Source organism: Candoia aspera, chromosome 3 (genome assembly GCF_035149785.1).
Source record: "Candoia aspera isolate rCanAsp1 chromosome 3, rCanAsp1.hap2, whole genome shotgun sequence".
Lineage (NCBI taxonomy): Eukaryota > Metazoa > Chordata > Lepidosauria > Squamata > Boidae > Candoia > Candoia aspera.
The window spans coordinates 183050986-183063116 of record NC_086155.1 but is presented as its reverse complement, the minus strand read 5'-3'; the positions used below and the strand labels follow the sequence as shown (position 1 = coordinate 183063116).

At 44.6% G+C, this 12131-nt stretch overlaps 1 protein-coding gene across 1 annotated transcript in view; it reads right to left on the bottom strand.

Moving 5' to 3' along the window:
* Nucleotides 1-4549, bottom strand: part of RIPK2 (receptor interacting serine/threonine kinase 2) — a 32811-nt gene extending 28262 nt beyond the window's left edge. The window contains exon 1 of the mRNA XM_063299459.1: nucleotides 3834-4549. Within this exon, the coding sequence (XP_063155529.1) occupies nucleotides 3834-4063 (230 nt within the window). The 5' untranslated portion in view covers nucleotides 4064-4549. The remainder of the gene's footprint in view (nucleotides 1-3833) is intronic.
* Nucleotides 4550-12131: the final 7582 nt, after the last annotated feature.

Below are 12131 nucleotides of genomic sequence, written 5' to 3'. Positions count from 1 at the left end.
AAATGTTCTTCCCTTTTAATCCTTAATAAGTTAGGTGTATAAGGAACATGCTGAGAAGGGTGGAAGGAAAGAGGAGGATGACCAGCAGCAAGGTGGATGGACTCAGTTACAGTGGGAGCAGCTGCACTGTTGGAAAAAGTCCAAGTAAGGGATGGATCATAATGGAGAATTTTTTTTTTTAAATCCGTTCAGTGATGTCCAATTCTTGGAGACTGCCTGGATGAATCCTTGCAGTTTTCTTTGCAGGTTTTTCAGATGTGGTTTGCCATTACCTCCTTCCTAGGGCTGAGAGAAAGTGACTGGCCCAAGGTCACCCAGCTGGCTTTGTGCCTACGACGGGACTAGAACTCACAGTCTCCCAGTTTCTAGCTTGATGCCTTAACCACAAAAATGGAGAAAATCTATTTAGGTGGTTGTTAGGAGTTGACCCTGACTACATGGCACATACTTAATAAAGAACTCCTCAAATACAGCTCACATTTAATTATTTTACAAATGCATTTATAGCATCTTCAATGAGTGAAGGCTTCAAGTGATGCTTTCAGCATGCATGGAGAGGTGCTGAGATTAACAGTACTGGAGGGCCATATAGGTTATGATATGGTCAGATTAAAGATCTGCTACTTGATATTTTGCCTAATTTATGCAGATGCTAGAGAGAGTTTTTTGCCTCTCATTCATAAATAACAGCTGGGGAGATGCCCCTTCAGTCAAACAGTTTTGAGGCCTGGAGGGTCCTAAGAATTGGCATTAGCTGGTGATTGAGCAGGCGTTACAAACTTGCTGGGTTAGTTGGACAAGGTTAATTAGGGTAGCTACTTGCTGTAGGTGGTACAGGTGACCTGACTAGGCTCTGGGAAGTGCCCTGCTTGCACATGGTGGCTAATGCTGATTTAGTGGGTGATGGGATGGAGCATTACAAGGAGGATAGAGGAATGAGGCCAGGGTTGATTGTTATCGGGCGGGGGGGGGGGGCAACTTGAGACATGACAGACAGGAGAGATATGGCAGGGATGATGCATAGGCTGTTACAGGAGGACACACATATGGATATGGATCTCTTTTAAACTGCTCCTCTTTTAAGCTGCCCAAACCTGAGCCCAGGTGGCTGAAATGTTGGGTGACTTGGTCTTTAGCTTTTGTTGGGAAATGCCAGATCTGTGCAAATTAAGACCAAGTCCATCTTTGACATGGTGAATTAACATACATGCGTTACTGAGACTGGCTAGGCAACATGATAATGTAGCCCTGTCAGAAATTTGCCCAGCTGGGTAACAAGTCCTACAGAGGCCTTGATGCTTAGGTTGGGGAGGAACATGGCTGTGATCGTTCATGAGATTCTCAGTTATCAGGTGGCTGCCCCAGAGGTGACTGATTAGAAGTGCCCGTTCATGGGAGTTAACTATTCCTGGTGCACCAACTGCCTACCAGGGCCCTCCATAACTTTCTGGAACCCATCTCAGGGCTGGTGGTGGAATTCCCATGATCATGGATGACTTCAACCTCCATGCCCTACACCAGGGGTCCAGAGTAGGTTCTGAGTGCATGGGCTTATCACAAATAATTGCAGTTCTGACAAATGTTGGTAGGCACATGCTTGATTTGATTTCTCACTTCAGAGCAGATAACACATGATTTAAAAATGGTCTTGCTGTGTGGCCTGCCTTTTGCTGTGTCAGATCACTTCTTTGTCAAACTGTGGACCATGGTGGGCAAGGACCGCTTCAGAGGTCCAGGCTAGGTGCCTGGTCAATCTAGAAGGTTTCTAGAGAGTGCTTGGGGAGTGTCCTGACAATTTGGCAGACAGTTCAATCTTGCACTTGGTCAATCTGCAAAACATGAGACAGCCAGAGTGCTGGATGAGATTAGTTCTCTGGTTTATTGAAGAGCAATCCTTACAGGCCACAAAGAAATGCCTGGGGTGCTGATCAGCTGTTTGATGGCTAGAGGAACAGTGCTGGAGCTGGTGGTGGCAGCAAGGCTTGGAGGTACTCAGCAGAATGTTTTTTTGAGGTAGTGGAGGCAGCTGTAATTTTATTATTTTAAAAAAAAACACATTGTGGCCTGTGGGCCATATGGTGTGGAGGCGTGCAAGGGAATCAACTAAACACTGGTAAGAGCAGATTTTTAAGCCTAGGCACTGGTGTGTAGCAGTGAAATAGCAATTCTTCTCTACATTTATTGTGTTTGCAGATTCTTGCCAGGCAGCTCTATTGCTTCTTGCATATTTTATCCTGTAAACTGCCAACAGTCCTTAGGGATTCAGCAGTCTCTAAATGCAATAAATAAATAAAAATAAATCCTGCAGAAAGATTTTACTCACATGCAAATGTAATTGAGAAATTAATTATGACCCATTAAGGTATCTTTGAAAAAGCTGCAGTTCTAACAGATTTAGAATACAACTAAGAGGCTGGTTCACAGATCAGGATCTGTGCATAAGATAGCAGCAGCTATTCTTATTTATTACTGAAACTCATGAGACTAACTAGGCTTACTCACTTGAGTCACCAGAGGGAATTAAGGTAGGAGCCAATAAAGTCATCTGAGGTGTTCAGTTTCTTACTAGTACTAAGATGGACCAATTCAGCATAACATTTAATATATCATGCAGTATTTTTATTTACTCAAATTTGTTATAGCTGTCCAACTCTGATGGACTTTTGTACAAGTCTCCCTGGTTTTGAACTACTCCATCAAGATATCTTCTTACATCACATAGGCTGAAATCCTCCATCAATGTATCTAGGTATAAACTCCATGAACACAATGAAACCTAGAATCACAGAACTGGAAGTGACCTCAGAGATTGTGGGGACACTGTGATGGTCATAAGTATGAGGAACAGTCATACATTGGTTTTTTTAGCACTGTTGTAACTCTGGATGGTCACTAAACAAATTGTCATTAAATGAGGACTACCTGCATACCTGACAAAGGCAAGGGCAGTAGAAAGAGAGACAAAGGGAAGGGTAAAAAAACAATCTAGACCACAAATCAAAGAAACATGGGGCAAAGTATATGCAGCCAAGGCAACAGCAGACACAGAAAGAGTCAGACTGATGAAAGAGGTGTGACACTGCTTTTCATTATCTGACAAAAGCAGAAAGTTTCTGTGCACACTACTGAACCAAGGCTTTTTGTGCAATTTCCACAGTTACAGCTTCAGTATCCAAGACCAGCTAAACTAAGGATCAGTCCAGCAAGATTAACGAAGACAAACTGACATCGCAACCCATCACATTCACTTTGGACCCACAACTTTCCACTGTAGTCACTGGGATTTCAAATAAGCCTTTTTTATAGAATTTGTTTCACCTTATTCCTATCTGCGGTTTTATTTTTCCTAAACCGAAAGTGAAAGGAACTTCCTGAATTTACCATGAGTTAATTTTACCAGCCTACAGAATAGCATTTCTCATCAGACATGGAGTTCTAATAAACTTTTGCTGGGGCTGGTGCAAATTAAGTTTCCAGTAAAGTTGATCCAGCCGTTTTGGACCTAAGCGCTGATTATCTTTAGCCCACGTGGCCAAGACAAGACCTGGTGGGAGGAGACCAGCAGGCCTTACCGTGGTTAAGTCGATCAATCCCATATGAAGCACAGATTAAAACGCCCAAATGCAGCTATCCCCAAAAAGAATGCATAGATCGAACAATTATGGGGCTACGTTCAGACTGATTTTTTTTTTTAAAGGAGGACGACGGCGTTTTGGAGAAGCAACGACGAAACGGCCTTCCTAGGTTTTCTCGCAGCAGGAAAAGGGGAAGAGGGAAAAGCCTCGGCATTTAGCAACATCTAGCAGGCCTTCGCATCCAGCTCCAAAGGTTACCTTTCTAACAGGGGGCCCTGCAGACACTTAACAGCCACCGGGACTCGCCAGTCTGCGTGACGCGCGGAGGATACAGTGCCGTAGGCCCCGCGGCTGATGAAGTGCTGGTCAGGGAGCTTGTTGGAAGAGATGGTGGGGAGCGTACAGCTGATGTTGCAAGGCGCGTAACTGGCGCTGCTCCTGCTGTCGGGGCCTCCGCCGTTCGTCCTCATGCTGCCGTCAGCGGCCATTAACTAAGGCAGTTCTCCGGAAATCCGAAACGCGCCCCTAGCAAGGGAGTTCCTTCAGGCAATGGGTGCAAAATAATGCCCGGCGTCGCAAACTGGCAGAAGCTACCCTCTCCACCGACTGCCAACAATCGCTGCCAAGGACCACCGGTTCTTCCGCGACTTGCTCCCAGTTTCTTTCCTTTGCATCACACCCTTTCAAACTGGCTCTTCGCCAGCTGCTCATCCGAATCCTACCGCTCCCGAACTTCAACCTACTTACTTTACCCACTTCTCATAGTAGCCTTCCCAACCCGTCCTTTCTCTGCCGCCATCTCTTCCTCTTCGACTCCGGCTGGTCTAGCGCGAACTTTTCCTCGCGACTCGCCTCCCTTTTCCACCCCTTCCCGCTTCTCCTGCCACTCCCTCGCCCGGAACGGGAGACAGCGCCTTGTGCCAGATATTCGGCTTTCGATCTTGCGACTCGCAGGACCGAGCCCACGCAACGTTCGCCTTTGGGGGCGGGGAAGAGCCTCTTCCAGCGCACCGCAGGCCTCAACAGCGATCCAAGATCGGACGTCGGATCAGACGCCTTAGGAACTCGCCCGCTCTGCTTCGCGCAAAACAAGAGGGGCGAGGAACGCGTTCAGAATCAGATGACAGCCAAGTCGCTGCAACTGGCGATGCCCGCCTCAGTGCCGCCCCAAAGTCTTCACGGCCCCATCTTCTCAACGCGAAGCGGACACTCCGCCTCCCGTGCACAGCCAACCCCTTCGGAAGAAAGAGACGTGCTCGGGAAGGAAGGCGTCGCCTCAGCTGGGTTTCAAGAAACTCCGCCTCCTCCTCCTCCTGGGAAAGCACAGCCGCGCAGACCGGAAAGTCCGGCTAGCGCACGCCCCCGGTACGTCGCCTCCTTGCTGCCTCTTCGGGTGGGCTGTTCCACAACTCTCGGTTGCTTAAGGTGGAATCGTTCAAACACCCGTTGGCTGGCAAGTCAGCAGCACGCTGCGGAAAGGCGAAAGCTGCGATCCCGTAATACTTGCAAGCGAGAAAGAAGGAATAGTGTACGTCCGAACTCTGCAAACAGATTTACTTGGGCTGCACGTGATAGGCAAGGCTCTACACTGCGGTCCCGCTCCAGTCCATTCGTGTCCCGCTACTTTTACCTAAGTATTTTAGAATTTCTAGGAAGCATTGCATCACATTAGGTGCGTTAAGTGTCAGCCAACCACGCAGTCTTTAGCCTATGTTTACATAACATTAAACCAAGTCTCAGCAAGTAAACAACATTTTTTCTTATCACATTTTCTCTTAACCACATTTTCTCCTATCCTACCGGAGTTTATTCAGTATAAACCCCAGTCAGCGGAAAGCGACCATATAGCTTAATTGATGCGGAACAAATAAAATGTCACTGTTTTCATCGTTTTCGACACGATCCAGTCGGGGTTCTGAGAAAGAAACCGCTCCGTATCTACTGAGATCAAAGAATTGAACCCAGTTTCCAAACAAGCAGAGGAAGAAGCCATCTAACCCGCACGATGCTTTTGGTCCCGCCCTGCGGCTGGTTTTGATCACGCGGGACCAGCGACAAAGGCAAGTGCGGTTTCCGGAAAACACGCCCAAGTCAGGCTGCTTTTTCGGAGAAAGTGGTAGTTTTATAAAAAAGTGTACTTTATAACTTTGCGCCAAAAATCTAATAGAGGAAACTAAAATAGTAATACGATAATTTACTTTCACAACTGAGAGCCAATTCTTTCATAATTCCAGCAGCCTTGAGAGAGCGCTCGTACAACCAGAAAACATCTGGACGTCTTGCGCTCCACGCTCCTTGGCTATATTCTTCCTGCGTATTTCCTCCCTCCTTCCCCCTGCCCGCATTATACCTTGCTTAATGTAGAAATAGAGGAAACCAAAAAACGTATTTGCTGTTTTGTGACTTCTAATTGACCCTATAAAAATATTGCTCTCACCTGCAGCCCAAGTAAATCTGTTTGCAGGGTTCGGACATACAGTACAGTATTCCTACTTTCTTGCAAGTATTACGGGATCGCTCTTAATCCATATTTAGTCGTACTGTAATAAATAGAGCATTCAAGACACAAGCTTTTGTGAACATCAGATGCACAAAGTGGCTAAACTGGTGTAGAATTGGGATGAGGTGGGGAGAAAGGGAGGGTAAGACAGGGTGCTTATGGAGATGCAAGTGACATATGAGACAGCTTACTAGTACTTTATCAGTTACCAATTGTAATAAGTTAAAACCCCATTGTGTTTGTTGAGATCTTTTGAGATAGCTTGAAAACTTTTAATGTGAAGTCAGTTGTGCTGGCAACTGTTTTTTGTTCCAAAAAGCTACTTTGAGATCTGTACTGTAATGGAATGTTCTAGAAGGTTGAAATCCTCCTACACTATTTTGTCCTTGTTTTGAGTCCTGGTGTCAAATTTCTGTCCATTCATTCTTTTGCGTAAAGTCTGGCTTGCTTATCCTACACAGAATCCAGATGATGGCATTAGGGAAAGAGCATCTGAAGGTGTGTCTAATCTCATGTGTAAAGTTGTTGAGGCCTTTGATGGTGCTACTGGTGTAAATGTGGAGGCAAAGTAGACATCTGGGTTTGTTGCAAGGTCTGGTTTTCATGTTGATATCATTGTTCTCTTTCTTGTTGCTCGTGAAAATCGGCTTCAGTTTGGGTAGTTGTCTGCATGCAACTATGGGCCTGCCACTCACTGCTTTAGAAAGTGTGGTGTCATTGTCCAGTATGAATTGTGGCATATTAATAAAGCATTTGAGTGGCTTGAGTGTTAGCTTTAGATAACAACCAGTAGTGCTCTGTTGTTCAGTTTTTGTGGTCTCTCTCCTAATAGGTCCTTCATGGGAATCAGTTTGCCTCTATTAATTTGTCTATTGACCTTGTTGAGTTGATAGTTCAGTCTCCTGAATGCCTGGTTTAATTCTATCAGTTGAGCAAAGTGGGTCAGAACAAATGCGATTTAGCATACAGCCTGGATATAGACAGTTGGAGGTGTGTTCTGGATGGAAGCTAGAAGCAAGTTAAGTATGCATGGTGATTTGTGGGTTTCCTGTATAATGTAATGTTTATATATCCACTTTATAATGTTTATATATCTTCAGCATATATAAACTGAAGCATATAATGTTTATATATCTTCAGCAAAGGATCGTTACCTTGTTGTGGTGCTGGAGCTTGAGCACCTCAATGATGCTATGAGCTAAACCGTGAAGGGCCACCCAAGACGGGAAGGTCATGACAGAGAGGTCAGACTAAATGCGATCCCTGGGGAAGGTAATGGCAACCCACCCCAGTATTCTTGCCATGAAAACTAAATGGATCAGTACGACCAGAGATATGTCGGTATACCATCGGAAGATGAGACTCCCAGGTCGGAAGGTGGTCAAAATGCTACTGGGGAGGAACAGAGGATGAGTCCAACTAGCCCCAGACGTGATGACGCAGCTAGCTCAAAGCCGAAAGAACGGCTAGCAGCCGATGGTGCTGGTGGTGAACAGCGAATCCGATGTTCTAAGGATCAACACACCATTGGAACCTGGAATGTAAGATCTATGAGCCAGGGCAAATTGGATGTGGTTATTGGTGAGATGTCAAGATTAAAGATAGACATTCTGGGCGTCAGTGAACTGAAATGGACTGGAATGGGCCACTTCACATCAAATGACCACCAGATCTACTACTGTGGACCAGAGGACCACAGAAGAAATGGAGTAGCCTTCATAATTAATAGTAAAGTGGCTAACGCAGGGCTTGGATACAATCCAAAAAACGACAGAATGTTCTCAATTCGAATTCAGGGCAAGCCATCTAACATCACAGTGATCCAAATATACGCCCCAACCACAAATGCTGAAGAAGCTGAAGTAGAGCAGTTCTATGAGGATCTGCAGCACCTACTGGACAACACGCCTAAAAGAGATGTTATTTTCATCACAGGAGACTGGAATGCTAAGGTGGGCAGTCAAATGACACCTGGAATTACAGGTAAGCATGGCCTGGGAGAACAAAACGAAGCAGGACATAGGCTGATAGAATTTTGCCAAGACAACTCACTCTGCATAACAAACACTCTCTTCCAACAACCTAAGAGACGGCTTTATACATGGACTTCACCAGATGGACAACACCGAAATCAGATTGACTACATCCTTTGCAGCCAAAGGTAGCGGACATCTATACAGTCGGTAAAAACAAGACCTGGAGCTGACTGTAGTTCAGATCACAAACTTCTTGCACAATTTAGGATCAGACTAAAGAGATTAGGGAAGACCCACAGATCAGCTAGATATGAGCTCACTAATATTCCTAAGGAATATGCAGTGGAGGTGAAGAATAGATTTAAGGGACTGGACTTAGTAGATAGGGTCCCGGAAGAACTCTGGACAGAAGTTCGCAACATTGTTCAGGAGGCGGCAACAAAATACATCCCAAAGAAAGAGAAAACCAAGAAGGCAAAATGGCTGTCTGCTGAGACACTAGAAGTAGCCCAAGAAAGAAGGAAAGCAAAAGGCAACAGTGATAGGGGGAGATATGCCCAATTAAATGCAAAATTCCAGAGGTTAGCCAGAAGAGATAAGGAATTATTTTTAAACAAGCAATGCGTGGAAGTGGAAGGAGACAATAGAATAGGAAGGACAAGAGACCTCTTCTAGAAAATTAGAAACATTGGAGGCAAATTCCAGGCAAAAATGGGTATGATCAAAAACAAAGATGGCAAGGACCTAACAGAAGAAGAAGAGATCAAGAAAAGGTGGCAAGAATATACAGAAGACCTGTATAGGAAGGATAACAATATCGGGGATAGCTTTGACGGTGTGGTCAGTGAGCTAGAGCCAGACATCCTGAAGAGTGAGGTTAAGTCGGCCTTAAGAAGCATGGCTAATAACAAGGCAGCAGGAGACGACGGCATCCCAGCTGAACTGTTCAAAATCTTACAAGATGATGCTGTCATGGTAATGCATGCTATATGCCAGCAAATTTGGAAAACACAAGAATGGCCATCAGATTGGAAAAAATCAACTTATATCCCCATACCAAAAAAGGGGAACACTAAAGAATGCTCAAACTATCGAACAGTGGCACTCATTTCACATGCCAGTAAGGTAATGCTCAAGATCCTGTAAGGTAGACTTCAGCAATTCATGGAGCGAGAATTGCCAGATGTACAAGCTGGGTTTAGAAAAGGCAGAGTGTAATGATTGCCTACCCTAATAGACTCAGACTCACAAGCAGGAACTTAATGATATCTGATTTATTAAAGAATAGTATGCAAATACAGAGAAAGCTGAGAATGAGCAAAAGTGCGCCAAATACAAACTAAAAACCCTCGGTGCAAACGTAATCCGTCCCCTCGCCCAACCGTTTCAAATCCCCCACCGCAGGTGCTGTTAACCATTTCTGCTGATGTCCTGGGAAGAAAACCTTGAACAAACAAGATAACCCAAACACATTCCATTCAGCCGAATACAGATAACAAACCCAGGAGAAGAATCCTCCTCCCCTCCCAACCGAAACACGCATCAGCAAGTTGACATGCAAAATGTTATGATGTACCATGCACATTGAAATGGGGAACATGACACAGAGGAACTAGGGACCAAATTGCCAATATCTGCTGGATAATGGGAAAAGCCAGGGAGTTTCAGAAAAACATCTATTTCTGTTTGATTGACTATTCTAAAGCCTTTGACTGTGTGGACCATAACAAATTGTGGCAAGTTCTTAGCGGTATGGGGATACCAAGTCATCTTGTCTGCCTCCTGAAGAATCTGTATAACGACCAAGTAGCAACAGTAAGAACAGACCATGGAACAACGGACTGGTTTAAGATTGGGAAAGGAGTACGGCAGGGCTGTATACTCTCACCCTACCTATTCAACCTGTATGCAGAACACATCATTCGACATGCTGGGCTTGAGGAATCCAAGGCTGGAGTTAAAATTGCTGGAAGAAACATTAACAATCTCAGATATGCAGATGATACCACTTTGATGGCTGAAAGCGAAGAGGAACTGAGGAGTCTTATGATGAAGGTGAAAGAAGAAAGCGGAAAAGCTGGCTTGCAGCTAAACCTAAAAAACCCCCCAAGATTATGGCAACCAGTTTGATTGATAACTGGCAAATAGAGGGAGAAAATGTAGAAGCAGTGGAAGACTTTGTATTTCTAGGTGCGAAGATTACTGCGGATGCTGACTGCAGTCAGGAAATCAGAAGACGCTTAATCCTTGGGAGAAGAGCAATGACAAATCTCGATAAAATAGTTAAGAGCAGAGACATCACACTGACAACAAAGGTCCGCATAGTTAAAGCAATGGTGTTCCCTGTAGTAACATATGGCTGCGAGAGCTGGACCATAAGGAAGGCTGAGCGAAGGAAGATCAATGCTTTTGAACTGTGGTGTTGGAGGAAAATTCTGAGAGTGCCTTGGACTGCCAGAAGATCAAACCAGTCCATTCTCCAGGAAATAAAGCCAGACTGCTCACTGGAGGGAATGATATTAAAGGCAAAACTGAAATACTTTGGCCACATAATGAGAAGACAGGACACCCTGGAGAAGAAGAAGATGCTAGGGAGAGTGGAGGGCAAAAGGAAGAGGGGCCGACCAAGGGCAAGGTGGATGGATGATATTCTAGAGGTGACGGATTTGTCCCTGGGGGAGCTGGGGGTGTTGACGACCGACAGGAAGCTCTGGCGTGGGCTGGTCCATGAAGTCACGAAGAGTCGGAAGCAACTAAATGAATAAACAACAAAATATATCCACTGTGTAGTTTTCCTATGACATCAAAGAAGCAGACTTGTTCTATGGATTGATTGAGGTTGATAGTGGAGTGGAAGTTGTCGAAGTCGTGATAGAATTTGATGACAGATTCTTATTTATGGTAGCTAAAATTGTGTGAGTGTTGCCGGTGTTGGTGTATCGTGCCTTAATATTCATGGTAGTTACATTGGTGCTGTTAGGGAGATTGTCATCTTAGGAGATCTTTGGTGTCTCTTATGTGGCTGGGAGTGCTGGTGGTATAAGGTCTAAGTACAGCCAATTAAACCTCATATTCCAGTTGTGGTGGTTCCAGTGCTTCAAACTGTGGGATGGCCCAGACTGCCTGATTTGTGTAGTTTGGGAAGTAGGTAGAAGGTGCCTGTTCAGAGCTCTTGGGATATCTTTGTGTAGATTTGGTCTTAACTATCCATAGAAAATTATTTCATCAGATTGCATACTTCTTTCTGATATGTTACTGTGAGATCTGAGGATAGAAGTTGATAAATGTGGTGTTGGGGAGTTGCTTCTCAGCTTCCTTGACATAATCCACTTTATTCATAATGACAACTCCTCTCCTCTGTCAGCTTCTTTTTTTCATTATGTTGTTGTTTTTGAGGCCTTGGGTGTCATCTCATTCTGGTCTGCTAGGATTGTTGCATAAGGGGAGATTTTTTATTGATGATTTTGGCTTGAGCTTGTTGGCCAAAGCATTCAGTGAAGAAACCCAATCCAGTGTTATGTCCATCTGGGTGCGTCTGTGAGGTTTTGTTTTGTTTTTTTAAATGCATTTAGGTTTTGATCCCATCTGTAGTTATACCTTATCCTGAGATGTGTTGGGTTGATGATGGTTGTATGTCTGAGCCTTCTTCCTAGTCTTGAAAATATTCCTTAAGTCTCAAGCGGTGGAAAAATCATTTCAAGATTTTTAAAGGGTTGTATTACAGCAACAATGGATGCAACCATTGGAACAGCCAGGCATATGGCGCAAGACTGAACAGCATTGTATTCTGTTATACATGGGGTCGCCATGAGTTGTAAACTACTCGACGGCAACTAACAACAACAACAAAGGGTTGTATATTTTGTGTGAGTTTAGTGGGCAAAAAGGATAAGCCTTGTGCAAGAGTGGATTATTTTGCTTTATTGAATGTGTGGCTGAGTGGCGGTGGGGCTCTGTGAAGCCCTCTCATTATGGTGAATGACTGCCTCTAGAAACCTTGAGAGGCTTTCTGGTGATGTTTTTCTATGCCATTTATTTGAAGCGTCATAACTAAGTACAAAAATTCCATATTTTCCTTTG